At 37.1% G+C, this 22,188-nt stretch overlaps 1 protein-coding gene across 1 annotated transcript; it reads right to left on the reverse strand.

The window, feature by feature from the left end:
- Nucleotides 1-9,463: 9,463 nt before the first annotated feature.
- LOC118241284 (choline transporter-like protein 4) lies at nt 9,464-21,850 on the reverse strand. The gene is made up of 23 exons (XM_081722409.1): nt 21,841-21,850; nt 20,760-20,808; nt 20,444-20,517; nt 20,248-20,326; nt 19,655-19,754; nt 19,268-19,356; nt 19,096-19,147; nt 18,946-19,006; nt 18,643-18,754; nt 18,466-18,549; nt 17,530-17,642; nt 17,149-17,271; nt 16,887-16,986; nt 16,494-16,586; nt 16,188-16,290; nt 15,650-15,909; nt 15,400-15,494; nt 15,210-15,313; nt 14,869-14,942; nt 14,540-14,610; nt 14,330-14,424; nt 13,991-14,075; nt 9,464-9,612 (listed from the first exon to the last, which is right to left on the reverse strand). Exons 1-23 carry the CDS (start codon nt 21,848-21,850, stop codon nt 9,527-9,529), a joined length of 2,112 nt encoding a protein of 703 aa, XP_081578535.1. The 3' UTR covers nt 9,464-9,526.
- Nucleotides 21,851-22,188: the final 338 nt, after the last annotated feature.

Here is a 22,188-nt window from a genome sequence, read left to right on the forward strand (position 1 = left end):
GTCTACTCAAACTGTATTTAGAGATATCTTGAATTAGCATTATGTCAAATCACTTGAACCACTCTTCATGAAAAACATCAAATATAAAAGAAAAATGCTCAGTTCTGTCCAGACCCAACAAGTGCCTGACATATTCATTATCTAAAAATCCAGTGGACAAGCAAAAAAATTAGAATGCCAAATCTGAAGTGCCAAAATGTGCCTCTTACCTGCTGTCACATACTGTCAGTATGTATTAGCACCAGAAATCTTGTATACTGTTTGCTTAAGATGCTTGGTAACTGAGCACATGCTATTCTTATCTGAGCATGCAAAGTAACTTATTGGTGTGGTAGTTAAGTAATTTAAAAATGTTTTAGCTTCAAACATGTAATGGAAAGTCTGCGCAGGCCTTTGACATGTTACACAGAGAAATGACAATGATTAATTTGGGAAAATATCAGGAAATATAATTAATATATTACAAAATATAGTAATTTCTATATCCTGAAGTGTGTGGTATCATCTAATTGAATCTCATGTGAAGTCCCTTGTAGCCAAACTAACATTTGGACACAGCAAATTCAACACTAACTGACCTGATTCTTTCATACGTTTAGTTTTTTTTATTATTATTAATATTTTTTTTGACGTTTCAGTTAAAGACATGTTTCAGTGAAAGAAAAAAAAATAATGTAGAGAGCAACTACGTCGGAAGTACATCTCAAGATTTCGAAGCTGTCTACACAAAGTCCTACTCAAATGCTTTACAGTGTTGCCAGATATACACTGCTTTGATTTTCAATGATATTTTGAACAACAGTGACCAAAGGCAGTTACTGTGGGACCAAAATCATACTGTGTACTGTGGCATTTTATGTATGTTGTCCATAATCAGTATTTAATTTTGTTTTGGTGTCAGTTATGGCCAGAGAAATCCAAAACCCAGTTCCTTTCACTGACCTCTGCAGAATACCTCTGTGTGTAAGTCTGGTGAAGAGATGTTGAAATGAGGTTTGGTGTTATCCAGATAGTAAATTGAGAATCTAGAAAAGCACAATAGTTGGTTAGGTAGCACATTTTAGTACATTTTTTCTTGTAAATATTGATGAAGTATCACTGGAAAGGTCTTCACACTGGAACAGAGCCCTAGCATTCCCCAATTCAGTTTCAGTGGTTCAAGGGAACAACCAAGCGGCTCTTGTTATTTAGTGCTACTCCTTGTTTACATCTGAAATTTACATGAAGGTTCTTAAAAGTGGCTCTCTATTTTGGATTCTGTTCATTTTAGGTGAACTGATCAGTGGGGAAACACCTTTATGCTGGGTAAAATTTTAAAATTGTGTTACATGCTGGAAATTAAAGTTCACATCCATATCCAAGTTATAAATACAATTCACAAGCTGAAGCTAACTATATCTTAGTGCACAGTATAACTAGCCACAGTGATATTAACTATTTTTAATTCTTTCAAAACAGATGAATATATGGCTTTGTTCTTATAATTCAGTTTCTACCTTATTGTCATATAAAATAGCCATTGATATTGCTGACAATTTCTTTTTTTTTTTTTTTGCAGCATTGTAATTGTTTTATATATATAATGACTACCCATTACAGACCACAAGGTTCCTTTTTTTTTATAAGAAGATACAATTAACCACTGGTAGAGACTGAGGATCAAACTTGTCCAAACAGGATTGTAATATTAGCATTCACAAGGTGTTTTGTCACAATGTCCTTCACCATAGTATTTTTGCATTTTTCTCATTGCTGTTTTATGTTACATTAATAAATTAAACATATATTTACATTTCTACTATGAATCTTTTAAAGGGGGGCTGGCCATTGTAATGTCTCGTTTGTTTGGCCTAGGCCAAAAACTATTTTTCTGTTGGTTTTACTCTCATTTAACATTTTCAGCATTGGAAACAAAATGGCTCTGTTGCATTTGGTGTTGATATCATTATGGTAGGCTTTAGTGGATGTACTAGTGTATATGTTAACAAATAGATGCACACCACCAGCTGTCCTAAATATTTGTGTTAAATATTTTACACTGATACAAATGAGCTAGATCCCTTCTAAAGTTCCAGTTATTACTGGCAACTATACCTTTGTCTTTAATTGAAAACCTGTCTTAATTGATTGGTATTAATCCTTATGAGAGAAAATCCAACCAGAAATGAAATATATTGGTTTAAAGTGAAAGTAATGAATGATGTACTGTACATTTTTAGTGCTGAGAACCAGTCTGTATAAATCATTTGAACTGGACATTTTTTCAAGGCATTGTCTTCTGTAAAAATTGCATTGTGTGAAAATCAAAATTACTCTAAGCCTTTTCAGAATAGTGCATGTATTGGTCATAACGGGCCATGTGGATAAGTTTATGCCTTCATACGTGTGAAAAAAGAATGGAAAATAGATTTCTGGGATTTTATATTCTTATTGTTTTTTTATGAACTGTTGTATCACATCATAAATGTATTCTATATGTTGTAAACGTTCACATATTTCATATATAAAATAGTATTCAGTTAATAAAGTAAGAACATTTGCATTTAGCTCAGTCATTCTTACTAGTTCGTATACTCTCTATTATACTCAGAAATAAAAAAAATAATATCATAGCATACCATGGAATGTGATCTTTTATGCATAATCAGGAGTTGGCAAAGAACTAAAACTTCTCATATACCCCACATTTAGGCACAAGCTTACTCCTACTCAATGTTTGCCAGAACATCCAGTGTGTGTCTGCTGTTTGGTCAAAACCAAATCAGTCCTGAAAGATGCCCCGTCAGCTGTCTTCTGAACATTACAGTAGCGATCAGAATGCTGAGCAGTTTTACAGTAACAAACAAAAAAAGACTAACATAAATGCTTGTTTGGTTTATTTATGAAAAGTGTGGAAAAGGATGTGGTCGAAAGCTGTCTTTTTTTAAGGCTCTTTAGGACTTATTGAGGATTCGCCACAGAGACCCGGACATGTAGTATGGTCTCAGCATGGTGCCCTCATTACGCTCCAGATCCTCCACTAGAGGAGACAAAAACATTACAGAGGAAGTGAAAACAATGTAGTCCTGTTGATTGGAATATATAGTAGCTTAAGACTGAAGTGTGAGCTAATAATGTTTTTTTTAATTCTACTCTCTCTGCAGTAAAGGGACTGGACCATGCAAGCTTTCAACTGTGTGTGCCCAGTGTCATGAACTGCTGGAATGAGTGTGTGTGTGTTTGTGTGTGTGTGTGTGTGTGTGTTTGTGTATGTGTGTGTGTGTGTGTGTGTGTGTGTGTGTGTGTGTGTGTGTGTGTGTGTAGCTTACAGAAGCAGAGAAAAAGGCTGTCCACACACATGCTGTACACACTGAAGAAGCCCTGAGCGATCAAGTAAGCTCCCGCCATAACCGTCTAAAAAAACAGCAGTAGTAGATATACACGTTGGGCCGTCAGTACTATAACAGGCACTGCTCTACAGAATAAATGTGTAAATCCTGGTTATTTACAAAGTGACTTTACAATTGCTGTCATTAAACCCTTTGATATCTAAAGAAAGAACCATTTATACAGTGTACTGAATATGCTGATGTTTTGATCTCACACAGAAGCAAGTGTCAGCACTTGAGTTTGTTCTGAGGTTATCCGACAGTGGAGGCAATACATACGATAACGGGCAACCAGTAGTAATGCAGCAGCTGAATCTGGAAATTGTCATCTGGCAGCCTGATTCTCCCAGAGAAGAAGAAGAAAGCCAGCAGACCTTACAGGGAATGTAGAAAACCCCCAGAGTTACCTTTCAAAGTGTGTTGTACCTTTTAAATGTGATGAAGTGTAGTATGGGTAACATACACATGACTTCACACTGTATTTCTCACCCACTAATCCGACCACCAGCACCATGCTGAAAAACAGCAGTGTGTCTGTAACACATTCCAACACCACCACCCTGTGGACAGAGGGGCATGGTCAAGGACAGCGTGCTAAACTTGAGCTAGAACAATGAAACACATAAAAATGACTGATCAAAGTAGCCCTTTCTTGGCACTCATATTAAAAAATATATATACAAATTATTTTCACATAAGTATGTACTATTAAATTCCTCCACTTAATATTTTTTAAATCAAAATATAATTGTCAAAATATAACTAGTCAAAATATAATTAGAGATGTCTTGAATTAGCATTATGTCTACTCAAACTGTAATTAGAGATGTCTTGAATTAGCATTATGTCTACTCAAACTGTATTTAGAGATATCTTGAATTAGCATTATGTCAAATCACTTGAACCACTCTTCATGAAAAACATCAAATATAAAAGAAAAATGCTCAGTTCTGTCCAGACCCAACAAGTGCCTGACATATTCATCATCTAAAAATCCAGTGGACAAGCAAAAAAATTAGAATGCCAAATCTGAAGTGCCAAAATGTGCCTCTTACCTGCTGTCACATACTGTCAGTATGTATTAGCACCAGAAATCTTGTATACTGTTTGCTTAAGATGCTTGGTAACTGAGCACATGCTATTCTTATCTGAGCATGCAAAGTAACTTATTGGTGTGGTAGTTAAGTAATTTAAAAATGTTTTAGCTTCAAACATGTAATGGAAAGTCTGCGCAGGCCTTTGACATGTTACACAGAGAAATGACAATGATTAATTTGGGAAAATATCAGGAAATATAATTAATATATTACAAAATATAGTAATTTCTATATCCTGAAGTGTGTGGTATCATCTAATTGAATCTCATGTGAAGTCCCTTGTAGCCAAACTAACATTTGGACACAGCAAATTCAACACTAACTGCCCTGATTCTTTCATACGTTTAGTTTTTTTTATTATTATTTTTTTTTGACGTTTCAGTTAAAGACATGTTTCAGTGAAAGAAAAAAAAATAATGTAGAGAGCAACTACGTCGGAAGTACATCTCAAGATTTCGAAGCTGTCTACACAAAGTCCTACTCAAATGCTTTACAGTGTTGCCAAATATACACTGCTTTGATTTTCAATGATATTTTGAACAACAGTGACCAAAGGCAGTTACTGTGGGACCAAAATCATACTGTGTACTGTGGCATTTTATGTATGTTGTCCATAATCAGTATTTAATTTTGTTTTGGTGTCAGTTATGGCCAGAGAAATCCAAAACCCAGTTCCTTTCACTGACCTCTGCAGAATACCTCTGTGTGTAAGTCGCCGTGTGATTCGTCTGTTCGTCTGTCACTCAGAGCTGATCCATTTCTACGTGTGTTATTGATGAATTTGTGTGTCAATCTGTGTGAAACTAAACAATAAACAATCATGAAATCATTACGGCGTTCCCTTCACGTCGGATACATTTCCAAAAATGTTGTAAAACAAGTTTACAGCTGCTGAAGTTGCAGCAGTTTTGGAAAATAGCGGCGAAGGTAACGGAGCTTTAGAGCCTGAGGGTTTGATTCCTTTGATGAAGAAGAATACAAAAATAAAAGATATCGATGGCTAAATTCATATGATTTTACAATGTTGCTAACGAAACAACAGTGGATTAAGATAGCTACTATATATACTGCTTCTGTGAAAAATTAATGAAATTGATTTCTGATACACTTAGCACAGTAAAAATAATACAGTAAAGTACAGTGGGAAAACAAATCACACACGCACACACACACACACACACACACACACACACACACACACACACATATATATATAATTATTGTCAAAGGTTTGTTTTTAAGCATGACAACAAAGAAAGTAATGCTTTCTGAAATTAACAAATTTCTTCTTTCATTCCAACAGATGAGAGGTTATTTTAGCCTTTGACTGAAGATAAGGCACATGCACTACACAAATTTTACTTCCTCAGCTCTAGTATATTTGTAGAGAAAGACAAAGAGAGAGTGTGTGTTTGTGTGTATGCATGTGTGTATCTGTCTCACATCTGTGGCCCTTTCATGCTCGGCAATCGGGCCTTCTACCAGAGGTCTGGAAGTTTTAGCTTTGCTGCTCCCAGGTTTGCACTCTTGTGGACTGAGATTGACAATGTCATTCTTGAGATCTGTTGAAGCTACTCCTCGAGCTTAGGAGTCACTGCCCCAGGTTCCCCTATCACCACTGGGACAACCTTGATGCTAACCCTCCACATTCTCTCTTCTTTCAGTCCCTGGTATTTTTGCAATTTCTCATATTGCTTCCTTTAGATGTTTCTATCACCACTACAGTTTTCTCTATCTTGTCCACTGTCTCAAGCATGACTACTGCAACAGCATATATCAGTTTCTTGGTTCCAGTTACACTGGTTACTGGTAATGTGCATATTGCAGCTTCATATCTGTTAGCACACTGTCTGATGACAACCAGTGACATCACTCGTCAACTTTCTGGAATTTCCAGAGCGACATTTTTGGGGTTTTTCCTTCAATTTACTTCAGTGAACATGTTATTTTAGTTTTAATTTACATGTGCATTTATTGTAGTATCTAAGATAATGTGAACTCTTTAGGGAGGTCTATTAGGTGGTGCTTGGCCTTTAAACCTATGACAACAAAGGAGGCATTCTTATTTTTGTGACATGCTTTAAGATCTCGCCTATGGTAACTTTACCCTGGTAGAAGTATTCTATCGACTTTTTCAGCCATCAGCAGTAAGTCGTAGTCAGTGTCTCATTGACAGTCTTTGTGCTGCCTGTACAGGATGAAGCCCAATGACTTGCTAGAAGAGGTGCAGCTGCCTGTCCAACATTTTTCCTTCCGGAGCCCCGTCCTAAGCTCCGCCCCCACACTTCCAGAGGTGGCTGCAGAGCACAGCCAATCCAAGGACAGTTCCAAGTCCAATGTGTGAACAGCACACGCTTACACAGTGCCACTTTCGTACCCGTCTCGTTTGCTTCCATCTGGGACGACCGCAAATATTTAGCCAAATCACTTGAACCACTCTTCATTAAAAACATCAAATATAAAAGACAAATGCTCAGTACTGTCCAGACCCAACAAGTGCCTGACATATTCATTATCTAAAAATCCAGTGGACAAGCAAAAAAATTAGAATGCCAAATCTGAAGTGCCAAAATGTGCCTCTTACCTGCTGTCACATACTGTCAGTATGTATTAGGACCAGAAATCTTGTATACTGTTTGCTTAATTGAATCTCATGTGAAGTCCCTTGTAGCCAAACTAACATTTGGACACAGCAAATTCAAAACTAACTGCCCTGATTCTTTTATACGTTTAGATTTTTTAATTATTATTATTATTTTTTTGACATGTTTCAGTTAAAGACATGTTTCATTGAAAGAAAAAAAAATAATGTAGAAAGCAACTACGTTGGAACTTCATCTCAAGAATTCGAAGATGTCTACACAAAGTCCTACTCAAATGCTTTACAGTGTTGCCAAATATACACTGCTTTGATTTTCAATGATATTTTGAACATCAGTGACCAAAGGCAGTTACTGTGGGACCAAAATCATACTGTGTACTGTGGCATTTTATGTATGTTGTCCATAATCTGTATTTAATTTTGTTTTGGTGTCAGTTATGGCCAGAGAAATCCAAAACCCAGTTCCTTTCACTGACCTCTGCAGAATACCTCTGTGTGTAAGTCTGGTGAAGAGATGTTGAAATGAGGTGTGGTGTGATCCAGATAGTAAATGGAGAATCTAGAAAAGCACAATAGTTGGTTAGGTAGCACATTTTAGCACATTTTTTCTTGTAAATATTGATGAAGTATCACTGGAAAGGTCTTCAAACTGGAACAGAGCCCTAGCATTCCCCAATTCAGTTTCAGTGGTTCAAGGGAACAACCAACCGGCTCTTGTTATTTAGTGCTACACCTTGTTTACATCTGAAATTTACATCAAGGTTCTTAAACGTGGCTCTCTATTTTGGATTCTGTTCATTTTAGGTGAACTGATCAGAAGGGAAACACCTTTATGCTGGGTAAAATTTTAAAATTGTGTTACATGCTGGAAATTAAAGTTCACATCCATATCCAAGTTATAAATACAATTCACAAGCTGAAGCTAACTATATCTTAGTGCACAGTATAACTAGCCACAGTGATATTTACTATTTTAATTCTTTCAAAGCAGATGAATATATGGCTTTGTTCTTATAATTCAGTTTCTACCTTATTGTCATTTAAAATAACCATTGATATTGCTGACAATTTGTTTTTTTTTGCAGCATTGAAATTGTTTTATATATATAATGACTATCAATTACAGACCACAAGGTTCCTTTTTTTTAATAAGAAGATACAATTAACCACTGGTAGAGACTGAGGATCAAACTTGTCCAAACAGGATTGTAATATTAGCATTCACAAGGTGTTTTGTCACAATGTCCTTCACCATAGTATTTTTGCATTTTTCTCATTGCTGTTTTATGTTACATTAATAAATTAAACATATATTTACATTTCTACTATGAATCTTTTAAAGGTGGGCTGGCCATTGTAATGTCTCGTTTGTTTGGCCTAGGCCAAAAACTATTTTTCTGTTGGTTTTACTCTCATTTAACATTTTCAGCATTGGAAACAAAATGGCTCTGTTGCATTTGGTGTTGATATCATTATGGTAGGCTTTAGTGGATGTACTAGTGTATATGTTAACAAATAGATGCACACCACCAGCTGTCCTAAATCTTTGTGTTAAATATTTTACACTGATACAAATGAGCTAGATCCCTTCTAAAGTTCCAGTTATTACTGGCAACTATACCTTTGTCTTTAATTGAAAACCTGTCTTAATTGATTGGTATTAATCCTTATGAGAGAAAATCCAACCAGAAATGAAATATATTGGTTTAAAGTGAAAGTAATGAATGATGTACTGTACATTTTTAGTGCTGAGACCAGTCTGTATAAACCATTTGAACTGGACATTTTTTCAAGGCATTGTCTTCTGTAAAAATTGCATTGTGTGAAAATCAAAATTACTCTAAGCCTGTTCAGAATGGTGCTTGTATTGGTCATAACGGGCCATGTGGATGAGCTTATGACTTCATACGTGTGAAAAAAGAAAGGAAAATAGATTTCTGGGATTTTATATTCTTATTGTTTTTTTATCAACTGTTGTATCACATCATAAATGTATTCTATATGTTGTAAACGTTCACATATTTCATATATAAAATAGTATTCAGTTAATAAAGTAAGAACATTTGCATTTAGCTCAGTCATTCTTACTAGTTTGTATACTCTCTATTATACTCAGAAATAAAAAAATAATATCGTAGCATACCATGGAATGTGATCTTTTATGCATAATCAGGAGTTAGCAAAGAACTAAAACTTCTCATATACCCCAAATTTAGGCACAAGCGTACTCCTACTCAGTGTTTACCAGAACATCCAGTGTGTGTCTGCTGTTTGGTCAAAACCAAATCAGTCCTGAAAGAGGCCCCGTCAGCTGTCTTCTGAACATTACAGTAGCGATCAGAATGCTGAGCAGTTTTACAGCAACAAACAAAAAAAGACTAACATAAATGCTTGTTTGGTTTATTTATGAAAAGTATGGAAAAGGATGTGGTCGAAAGCTGTCTTTTTTTTAAGGCTCTTTAGGACTTATTGAGGATTCGCCACAGAGACCCGGACATGTAGTATGGTCTCAGCATGGTGCCGTCATTACGCTCCAGATCCTCCACTAGAGGAGAAAAAAACATTACAGTGGAAGTGAAAACAATGTAGTCCTGTTGATTGGAATATATAGTAGCTTAAGACTGAAATGTGAGCTAATAATGTTTTTTAAAATTCTACTCTCTCTGAAGTAAAGGGACTGGACCATGCAAGCTTTCAACTGTGTGCCCAGTGTCATGAACTGGTGGAATGAGTGTATGTGTGTGTGTGTGTGTGTGTGTGTGTGTGTGTGTGTGTGTGTGTGTGTGTGTGTGTGTGTGTGGAGCTTACAGAAGCAGAGAAAAAGGGTGTCCACACACATGCTGTACACACTGAAGAAGCCCTGAGCGACCAAGTAAGCTCCCGCCATCACCGTCTAAAAAAACAGCAGTAGTAGATTTACACGCTGGGCCGTCAGTACTATAACAGGCACTGCTCTACAGAATAAATGTGTAAATCCTGGTTATTTACAAAGTGACTTTACAATTGCTGTCATTAAACCCTTTGGTATCTAAAGAAAGAACCATTTATTCAGTGTACTGAATATGCTGATGTTTTGATCTCACACAGAAGCAAGTGTCAGCACTTGATTTTGTTCTGAGGTTATCCGACAGTGGAGGCAATACATACGATAACGGGCAACCAGTAGTAATGCAGCAGCTGAATCTGGAAATTGTCATCTGGCAGCCTGATTCTCCCAGAGAAGAAGAAGAAAGCCAGCAGACCTTACAGGGAATGTAGAAAACCCCCAGAGTTACCTTTCAAAGTGTGTTGTACCTTTTAAATGTGATGAAGTGTAGTATGGGTAACATACACATGACTTCACACTGTATTTCTCACCCACTAATCCGACCACCAGCACCATGCTGAAAAACAGCAGTGTGTCTGTAACACATTCCAACACCACCACCCTGTGGACAGAGGGGCATGGTCAAGGACAGTGTGCTAAACTTGAGCTAGAACAATGAAACACATAAAAATGACTGATCAAAGTAGCCCTTTCTTGGCACTCATATTAAAAATATGTATACAAATTATTTTCACATAAGTATGTACTATTAAATTCCTCCATTTAATATTTTTTATATCAAAATATAATTAGTCAAAATATAACTAGTCAAAATATAATTAGAGATGTCTTGAATTAGCATTATGTCTACTCAAACTGTATTTAGAGATATCTTGAATTAGCATTATGTCAAATCACTTGAACCACTCTTCATGAAAAACATCAAATATAAAAGAAAAATGCTCAGTTCTGTCCAGACCCAACAAGTGCCTCACATATTCATTTCTTAAAAATCCAGTGGACAAGCAAAAAAATTAAAATGCCAAATCTGAAGTGCCAAAATGTGCCTCTTACCTGCTGTCACATACTGTCAGTATGTAATAGCACCAGAAATCTTGTATACTGTTTGCTTAAGATGCTTGGTAACTGAGGACATGCTATTCTCTTCTGCACATGCCAAGTAACTTAATGGTGTGGTAGTTAAGTAATTTAAAAATGTTTTAGCTTCAAACATGTAATGGAAAGTCTGCGCAGGCCTTTGACATGTTACACAGAGAAATGACAATGATTAATTTGGGAAAATATCAGGAAATATAATTAATATATTACAAAATATAGTAATTTCTATATCCTGAAGTGTGTGGTATCATCTAATTGAATCTAATGTGAAGTCCCTTGTAGCCAAACTAACATATTTGGACACAGCAAATTCAACACTAACTGACCTGATTCTTTCATACGTTTAGTTTTTTTTATTATTATTATTTTTTTGACGTTTCAGTTAAAGACATGTTTCAGTGAAAGAAACAAAAATAATGTAGAGAGCAACTACGTCGGAAGTACATCTCAAGATTTCGAAGCTGTCTACACAAAGTCCTACTCAAATGCTTTACAGTGTTGCCAGATATACACTGCTTTGATTTTCAATGATATTTTGAACAACAGTGACCAAAGGCAGTTACTGTGGGACCAAAACCATACTGTGTACTGTGGCATTTTATGTATGTTGTCCATAATCAGTATTTAATTTTGTTTTGGTGTCAGTTATGGCCAGAGAAATCCAAAACCCAGTTCCTTTCACTGACCTCTGCAGAATACCTCTGTGTGTAAGTCTGGTGAAGAGATGTTGAAATGAGGTGTGGTGTGATCCAGATAGTAAATGGAAAATCTAGAAAAGCACAATAGTTGGTTAGGTAGCACATTTTAGCACATTTTTTCTTGTAAATATTGATGAAGTATCACTGGAAAGGTCTTCACACTGGAACAGAGCCCTAGCATTCCCCAATTCAGTTTCAGTGGTTCAACGGAACAACCAAGCGGCTCTTGTTATTTAGTGCTACTCCTTGTTTACATCTGAAATTTACATCAAGGTTCTTAAACGTGGCTCTCTATTTTGGATTCTGTTCATTTTAGGTGAACTGATCAGAAGGGAAACACCTTTATGCTGGGTAAAATTTTAAAATTGTGTTACATGCTGGAAATTAAAGTTCACATCCATATCCAAGTTGTAAATACAATTCACAAGCTGAAGCTAACTATATCTTAGTGCACAGTACAACTAGCCACAGTGATATTAACTATTTGAATTCTTTCAAAACAGATGAATATATGGCTTTCTTCTTATAATTCAGTTTCTACCTTATTGTCATTTAAATTAGCCATTGATATTGCTGACAATTTGTTTTTTTTGCAGCATTGTAATTGTTTTATATATATAATGACTATCCATTACAGACCATAAGGTTCCTTTTTTTTGTAAGAAGATACAATTAACCACTGGTAGAGACTGAGGATCAAACTTGTCCAAACAGGATTGTAATATAAGCATTCACATGGGGTTTTGTCACAATGTCCTTCACCAAAGTATTTTTGCATTTTTCTTATTGCTATTTTATGTTACATTAATAAATTATACATATATTTACATTTCAACTGTGAATCTTTTAAAGGGGGGAATGCCCATTGTAATGTCTCGTTTGTTTGGCCTAGGCCAAAAACTATTTTTCTGTTGGTTTTACTCTCATTTAACATTTTCAGCATTGGAAACAAAATGGCTCTGTTGCATTTGGTGTTGATATCATTATGGTAGGCTTTAGTGGATGTACTAGTGTATATGTTAACAATTAGATGCACACCACCAGCTGTCCTAAATCTTTGTGTTAAATATTTTACACTGATACAAATGACCTAGATCCCTTCTAAAGTTCCAGTTATTACTGGCAACTATACCTTTGTCTTTAATTGAAAACCTGTCTTAATTGATTGGTATTAATCCTTATGAGAGAAAATCCAACCAGAAATGAAATATATTGGTTTAAAGTGAAAGTAATGAATGATGTACTGTACATTTTTAGTGCTGAGAACCAGTCTGTATAAATCATTTGAACTGGACATTTTTTCAAGGCATTGTCTTCTGTAAAAATTGCATTGTGTGAAAATCAAAATTACTCTAAGCCTGTTCAGAATGGTGCTTGTATTGGTCATAACGGGCCATGTGGATGAGCTTATGACTTCATACGTGTGAAAAAAGAAAGGAAAACAGATTTCTGGGATTTTATATTCTTATTGTTTTTTTATGAACTGTTGTATCACATCATAAATGTATTCTATATGTTGTAAACGTTCACATATTTCATATATAAAATAGTATTCAGTTAATAAAGTAAGAAAATTTGCATTTAGCTCAGTCATTCTTACTAGTTTGTATACTCTCTATTATACTCAGAAATAAAAAAATAATATCGTAGCATACCATGGAATGTGATCTTTTATGCATAATCAGGAGTTAGCAAAGAACTAAAACTTCTCATATACCCCACATTTAGGCACAAGCTTACTCCTACTCAATGTTTGCCAGAACATCCAGTGTGTGTCTGCTGTTTGGTCAAAACCAAATCAGTCCTGAAAGAGGCCCCGTCAGCTGTCTTCTGAACATTACAGCAGCGATCAGAATGCTGAGCAGTTTTACAGTAACAAAGAAAAAAATACTAACATAAATGCTTGTTTGGTTTATTTATGAAAAGTTTGGAAAAGGATGTGGTCGAAAGCTGTCTTTTTTAAGGCTCTTTAGCACTTATTGAGGATTCGCCACAGAGACCCGGACATGTAGTATGGTCTCAGCATGGTGCCCTCATTACGCTCCAGATCCTCCACTAGAGGAGACAAAAACATTACAGTGGAAGTGAAAACAATGTAGTCCTGTTGATTGGAATATATAGTAGCTTAAGACTGAAATGTGAGCTAATAATGTTTTTTATAATTCTACTCTCTCTGAAGTAAAGGGACTGGACCATGCAAGCTTTCAACTGTGTGTGCCCAGTGTCATGAACTGGTGGAATGAGTGTGTGTGTGTGTGTGTGTGTGCGTGTGTGTGTGTGTGTGTGTGTGTGTAGCTTACAGAAGCAGAGAAAAAGGGTGTCCACACACATGCTGTACACACTGAAGAAGCCCTGAGCGATCAAGTAAGCTCCCGCCATCACCGTCTAAAAAAACAGCAGTAGTAGATTTACACGCTGGGCCGTCAGTACTATAACAGGCACTGCTCTACAGAATAAATGTGTAAATCCTGGTTATTTACAAAGTGACTTTACAATTGCTGTCATTAAACCCTTTGATATCTAAAGAAAGAACCATTTATACAGTGTACTGAATATGCTGATGTTTTGATCTCACACAGAAGCAAGTGTCAGCACTTGAGTTTGTTCTGAGGTTATCCGACAGTGGAGGCAATACATACGATAACGGGCAACCAGTAGTAATGCAGCAGCTGAATCTGGAAATTGTCATCTGGCAGCCTGATTCTCCCAGAGAAGAAGAAGAAAGCCAGCAGACCTTACAGGGAATGTAGAAAACCCCCAGAGTTACCTTTTAAAGTGTGTTGTACCTTTTAAATGTGATGAAGTGTAGTATGGGTAACATACACATGACTTCACACTGTATTTCTCACCCACTAATCCGACCACCAGCACCTTGCCGGAAAACAGCAGTGTGTCTGTAACACAGTCCAACACCACCACCCTGTGGACAGAGGGACATGGTCAAGGACAGCGTGCTAAACTTGAGCTAGAACAATTGGTACTCATATTAAAAATATGTATACAAATTATTTTCACATGAGTATGTACTGATAAATTCCTCCAGTTAATATTTTTGCCTTCAAAACAAGGAAATGGAAGTAATTTGTTCCACAACAGCAACATTAAATCATTCACATTCACACACAACCCCATACGTTCAATAATATGTACGAAACATCTCTTCTGTCTGAGGACTTACCGGTTAATATTTCTCCTCAAGAGCATATAAGCATTCTTGCCAGACACATGGAAATTGTTTCCATGTATAGCAATCTGTATATTATCAACCACAAACAGCATGTTGAGTCAGATTGTACACTCCGTAAATTTCACTAGTCATATGGACACAATTACATACTTTGATGCTATTACCACAAAGTGAAAAAAAAACCATATCATACTAATATACACCATACAGTTTTTCATTTAGTTTTTATCTAATACTCATACTAACGCTAGACAACCGATCACTGAAGACACATAAAAACAGTTATTTCAGCATCGATCATTTTTTTGTGTGCAGCTGGATATGAGACACACCATGATATAGGTGTTTCTGTGGAAGAACTTGAGGAATTTATCCAGGAACCAAAAGCAGCATTTGAGGGACATCATCACAAACTGACAACAGAAATTCCGGCAGTCTGTGGAGTAGACAATTGTGTCACATTACAGTTACAGACAGGAGAAAGCAGGACTAAGGTCATGAAGGTTTTATATATATTGTTACCTCTGAACCTATGGTCAAGATATTCCAGTAACATCCGAGGGACCTGGAATATGGTAAGGATGACAGCACCCAATGCTAAAGAGCCGACATGACACCTTGAAAAAAAGCAGTTTAGTAGACTTTAGAGGTGGGGAGCAGTTAGGACTCTGTACTAGGTTAGTAGTCACCAAACCAAGGGAATGTACTTTCGGGTGTGGCTGATATCAAAGCAATCGGAGCGGAGCAGGGATGAAACACGAGTGCTATGTACCCTAGTGTCCGGATGAAGGCTTGTAAGAGAGGGTACGGGGGAATGTCTGCTGGTTTACTGAAGGCCCAGTAGAAGGATGCGAAGGTACCGGCTAGTGTACACTGGCCCAGGGCGATGATGAAGTTCACGCACCAGAGGAAAGCCAGCAAATTATAGATCTGCAGGTAGGGTGCGATCCTTGAGAACAAGTCCGTGTCATCGTATTTAAAAAACACACAGCGCACAGATGGACAATCAGGATGGAGAGAAGCACTGAATTCCTGAAAAGAAACAAGAAGAAGACAACAACAACAGTATAAATAAAAGGAAAGAGATGTGAAATGAATCATTACCAGGCTATTGGAACATGTCAGTAATCTGAATGCATCTAAAATAAGTCATTGTGAAGTATGAATATCATATGAATATCATATACATTCACCATATTATGTCTGTATGAAGCTGCAAATAGCAAAATGTGAATGTTATACTATATATTTGAAAGGGAACAATATTACAGTTTGGGTTTATAGTGTGTGGGTGTATGTAGGCGACTGACCTTGGGAATGCAAATCTCTGAGCCTGTGATAGAACTACAGTTGGCTATGGAGGAGTTGAGAGCAGCGACATGGTATACAGGAGCACCTGATGTGGCCAAATACCTGAGGGCAGTAATGGTCAAGGACACAGCCTAACACACACACTCTACACACAAAATACTGACACAAGCACATTTTCAACAACAAACTACCAATACAATCCAAGCTACAGCACTAATTCAGTGGCGAGGACAGATATACAGTTACTGCCTTGCTTTGTTAGCAGGAAATGAAGGTAGGTGAGAAGAGGAAGTGGCAGAGGATACAGGCTAGTGATTCCCCAGTAGGCCATGCTTATCACCACCAGCAGGAACGTCACCAAGGGGTAAGCCAGTGTGGTCGTCACACAACTCACCGCCCTACACACAGCACAGAGCACAAAAGGCCTCATGTAGCCTTAAGAGCACAAGAGAGCCTTTATACAGGCTGCCCCCGCGAAGTGGCTTTATATGAGTAATAATGTAGGAATGCCGAGTGCACTGATTTAAAGAAAAATGTTAATGGGTTTCTTGTATCCAAGGTGATTTTCTGTTTATAAACAACAGCAACAACAACAAAAACAAGAAGGACATAGCAGATGGCTGACATTTGTTTAAAGAAATGCTGGCAATGGATATATTTACTACCGCCTATGTGTCTGAAGGCCTAAAAAGCTCTACCTGTTGGACTCTTTGATCAGTGCCAATGCAACAGATATTCTCCTCCCCCGATGTGTCAGGAAGAGTAAAATTACGAATTCCAAAAGACACAGGCTCACCACTGCCACATAAACACAAACACACAAAAATCATTCACATACAGCAACAGTATAAACCAAAGCCATGCATCCATTCTTAGAAAAATTCCTTTCTTTACAACATGTTTGTTTCTACTTTATATACTGTCAATACATGTCTTGTGAGAAAATCTGATAGCCCTTACAGAAGAACAGCCAAGTCTCTTTCACTTGAAGGTAGACAGAGAATTCTGAATTATAAGTAATGTCACCGAGGGTGAGTTTGGAGTGTCTGTAGTGGTTATATTCCTGGTAACAGTAGTAGATACCTGAGAAAGACAGAGTAGACAGCTTACATCCTCATTCACTAATCTAACCCCCTGCAATTTGTCTTTAAAATTAAGGGTCCCATGCAGAGTTCATACACTATAGGGCAGCAAATCAGTGCCAGTCATAGAACCATCCACAGTAATTTGGTATTTTCCTTGTTTCAGTGCAGCAGGAGACCATTCAGAAGGGCTTAATTATTACCCAGTGAGCTGGTCGCTAATGGCAGGTATGTTAAAACATGTATTGTACAGGCTTACCATACGCTGCAGCTACGAGCACTCCCACGATGAGAGCCAACAGTAGCACGAACATCAGATATCTCATAAGCAGGAGGAACATGAGGCTAACAACCATAGCAACCACCAGACCTCTGAGAGAGAGAGAGAGAGAGAGAGAGAGAGAGAGAGAGAGAGAAAAATATTTACTTAAAATGCATACAGAAAGTTTCAAATTTGTTGTGTATTACTCATCTTAAAATTCATTTAACTATTTTTCCTCATCAATCTAGATAAAATACTCCTCAACAAGAAAACAAACATTGGTTTTTATAATGTTTTGTACATTTATTTAAAATAAAAGTCTGAAATACTGCATTAACATACATATTGAAGTCTGTTGTTAAGACAGTTTTTATTGAGCTCTGTTGAATCCTACTTCTATCAATGGTCGCTGTATTTTTTTTTGTAACTTCATTAGGGTTCACCTGTGCTTCACTGAATTGACTGAACATAATCAGGGAAGGCAGAAATCTGTCTGTTTATGGACTCACAGTTCATAGTGTCTGAGTGAAAGCCAAGTCATGAAGTTCAGAGAATTGTGTCAAGAATTGTGTCAAGACACAGATCAGGGGAAGGTTACAAGAAATATTCTGCAGCTTGGAAACTGCCCAAGATCACAGTAGCTTCCATCATTCTCCAATAGAAGAAGTTTGAAACCACAAACAGTCTCCCTAGATCTCGCTGGCCAGTATTATATGTAGTATTGTATTGCATATAGTATTGTATTCTATGCAGATTGATGAAGGAAGATCAACTGAAATCTTTCTGTATATATATATATATATATATACACACACACACACACACACACACACACACACACACACACAAACACACACACACAGACACACACACACACACACACACACTATACAATGTCTGGGTGTAATACAATCTTGTATAAAACTAACTTACATTAATATCCAATACCATGATGTAGCAAAATCCTCAAAAATCCGTAACCCCACTGACTTAAAGTTGAATCCTGAAACAAGAGAGCTGCAAGCAAAAAATACTGGTCAGCAAAAGCAGCTTATAGATCAACACCAACCATCCATGCATATGTGTGTGTGAGTGTGTGTGAAGGATTACTCCATAGCACTCTTTATGTGCTTGACTGTTTCATCTACGGAAGCGAATCCAGGGAGAGAGAAGTCTGGAGGAACGTCCTGTAGTTCAAAGCTAGGCAGGCATTTCCCTAGTGCTGAGGGGAGAGAGACACAGAGAAACAGAAAAATAATATGACTGTAAAAATGAAACCTACTGACTTATGATGGCGGTAAATGCACAGTCCTGGTGGTTTGGTTATGTTTTAGTGCATAGCATAGTCAAACTGTTACAAAACAGGATGGACAAATAGACAGGTAGTTGTAAAGGTAATCCTGCTGTCTGTACCTGGTTTACTTGGGGTGTAGAAATACGGACAAAGCTCTTGATTGAGGATGTCTTGAACACTCTGTAGTAGAAATGCATGTGAAAATCTCATTAACATACTGAATCCTATGTATGTGTGATTGGCTTAACCAATGAATTAATTTTATCTACTTGGAACAAAGGGTTGCATATTGCAAAGACTTCTGATATGACAGATTTTGTTCTGTCAAGAGGGTGGTGAGGATTTATTTGCCAGCGATAAAGTTGGTTACATTGCTCATTTGCAGTGTGAGGTTTTACCAATGTGGTTTGGGCAAGGTCAAGTCTAGGATCACAATACTGCTGCTGAAAGAAGTCTTTAGGTAGGGCATCTGGGGCATACGCCTCTGGGGGCAACTTCCAGAACTCCGAAGGGCATTTTTTAACACAGACCTGCAAGCCAATGCACAAACACACAGAGTGAAGGAGATCTTATTTGAGCAGCTAAACACAGTGTTGCTTTTCATATTTATATCTACACTTCATTGTTCATTGCATGATACAGCAAAAGGCTCCTAAACCAAGCAACAAAAAGATACCCAAGCCCCCAGACTTACAAACTTGCATTCACATACTACATAATAAACTGTTTTGTAATAAATGAGTCTCATGTGCAGATTTCTAATAGGCTACATTCAAACGTGTTCAGCCTCTGTACAATTTCAACAGGAAATCTTTGTGGAAATCTCACTTGAGTGGTTGGACACTGGAGACCCTCTAGAGTGGCATCCATCTCTGTGGTTGCTCTGGCACACTTCAGAACGTCAAAGTAGAGGACATTTGGTTTGTCACTGAAACACAAGAGGATGCTGGAAACAAATGCAGCTTGACACATGAATATTAGCCAATTAAAGAAACTATTTTTATTCAGTTTTTTGAGGATGTGCATCAGGCTTCAGTGGTGTAGTCACACCATTACTCCCCTAAGTGTTCTTTCTTCTAGGGTGAGTTTGATTGGGGTAAACAATAAACTCCGTAGTGTTGTGACACTCCTAGACCTGAGTTTGGACCCTTTGTTTTAGAGGCAATCATTAAACATGTGTGATTTGATTGGGTCCACTTGTTGCTGTGAATTGCCAATCATGAAAATATTTAACCTAAAATCTAACCCATCTTGCACTGTTGCTCTTTAATGTATCCACATGATTTGAACCTGCACAGCTCCACTGTAATGCTAGTTCTACTCATTTGAGAGAATATTGACAGTGTTCCTTACATACTGAGTGTGCTGTTTTGGTATTCCTGTGAAGACATAAATACTAATCCAGTATGTGAGGGACTTACAAATTGACTCCAGATCCACAGAACATCCCAGTGGAATTCCGGGGCAACAGGACATGACGAGGGTCTCCATACAACAAAGCTGTGTTAGAACCTCTGTTAGAAGGATATCTCACAAGCCATACATGTGTAAAAGACCTTTCTTATAAGCCCAGAATAATCATTTTTCCATGAAAGTGTAGTTGGAAATGTTTCTTACCCAGGATGCCAATAAGCATATAGCTGACAATGGCAGCCACAAAAGTCATACAGCAGATAATGTCTGTACAACTCCTGAAGAAAAACAAGAAGTATTGCTACACACTTGTATCATTTCAATTATGTAATAAAGTTATTTAGCTAAGTCAAATGAGTTTCAAATAAGTCTTAGTACATCTATGGCCTTCATATATTTCTTGTATAGAGCTAATAACAGACATTCTGTGATCCATGATGTGTGTGCTTTAAATAGTTTACTAAAGTCAACTGATATGAAGGAGTAAATGGGAGGAACATTGAGAGATTTAAGGACTCACCTCTTGCTAACTGGTCCCCTGAAAAAAGGCTCATATGGGAAAGGTTCCCCTGAGAACATAGAATATAATGAGTTTAAACCTATGAAAAACATACATTCAGTCAGGTGTGTCTGAACTTTTGACTGGTACTCTATATTTTGTCTAACACATTTTATATACAGTTACATATTTTTATGACACCTTCTGTACACATATGCTTTTGATCTGATACATAGTTACAGATCGTACACTACATGAATGTTTTTAATATGAAGTAGACCTAGCAAGTATGTAAGAGCTATTATAATTTTAACATGAAATGTACATGATAGTTTTGTACAATGTTTTTTTGTTAACCATTGCATATGGCGTATGGGATTCTCATAAAATCTTTGGCATATGGATGGATATATCTGAAAAAACAAACAAACAAAAAAAAAAAAACCACCTCACCATTATAATCCGGTTTCCTGACCATCGTACTCTTCCTCCTTGCACTTTCGATCTCAATGTGTAATGTTACAGTAAAAAATATTCTTACATATGATACTCTGTTCTTATGACGCACACATTCCAGGTTATGGACACATTGTGACGTGTGAAGTCACAGCACGTTCTCATTCTCAGCTCGTCAACAAAGGCATCTTGGTCGCGAGCACCTGCCTTCCATGCTGTGCGATGCTCACACTCTGCTTGCTATGTCATGCGTCGGATATTTAGGCCTATACGCTTAAACTGTCCAAGGTTACTGTGCTTTTAACGTACTAAAAAAAGCTAAACAAATAATAAAATAATCTTTACATAATAATGTAACCTTAGGCTTGTCACCAAGATATAACCTGAGGCTAAATGACACGCACCCCGTCCCCTCCCAAAACTACGTCTATGCGACTGACAAATAATTTTTTGACAATTCTGAAAAAAACTTTAAAGTCTGTAATGTATGCCAGAATAAATGAATGCTCCCAACTCCAATTTTTATCAGGAAGGACATGGACCCTGATTGATTGTTTATTTGAGATAAATAAAAGTCTGCAGTCAGTCTGCGCTTAAAAGAAGACTCTCCCGCCCCCAATCGAGTAACACTTTTAGTACATTTTACCGTCATTCATCGTCGAATCACAGGACGATCGCCGTGTGATTCGTCTGTTCGTCTGTCACTCAGAGCTGATCCATTTCTACGTGTGTTATTGATGAATTTGTGTGTCAATCTGTGTGAAACTAAACAATAAACAATCATGAAATCATTACGGCGTTCCCTTCACGTCGGATACATTTCCAAAAATGTTGTAAAACAAGTTTACAGCTGCTGAAGTTGCAGCAGTTTTGGAAAATAGCGGCGAAGGTAACGGAGCTTTAGAGCCTGAGGGTTTGATTCCTTTGATGAAGAAGAATACAAAAATAAAAGATATCGATGGCTAAATTTATATGATTTTACAATGTTGCTAAC

This window comes from Electrophorus electricus, chromosome 1 (assembly GCF_041902795.1).
Source record: "Electrophorus electricus isolate QZ-2024a chromosome 1, ASM4190279v1, whole genome shotgun sequence".
NCBI lineage: Eukaryota > Metazoa > Chordata > Actinopteri > Gymnotiformes > Gymnotidae > Electrophorus > Electrophorus electricus.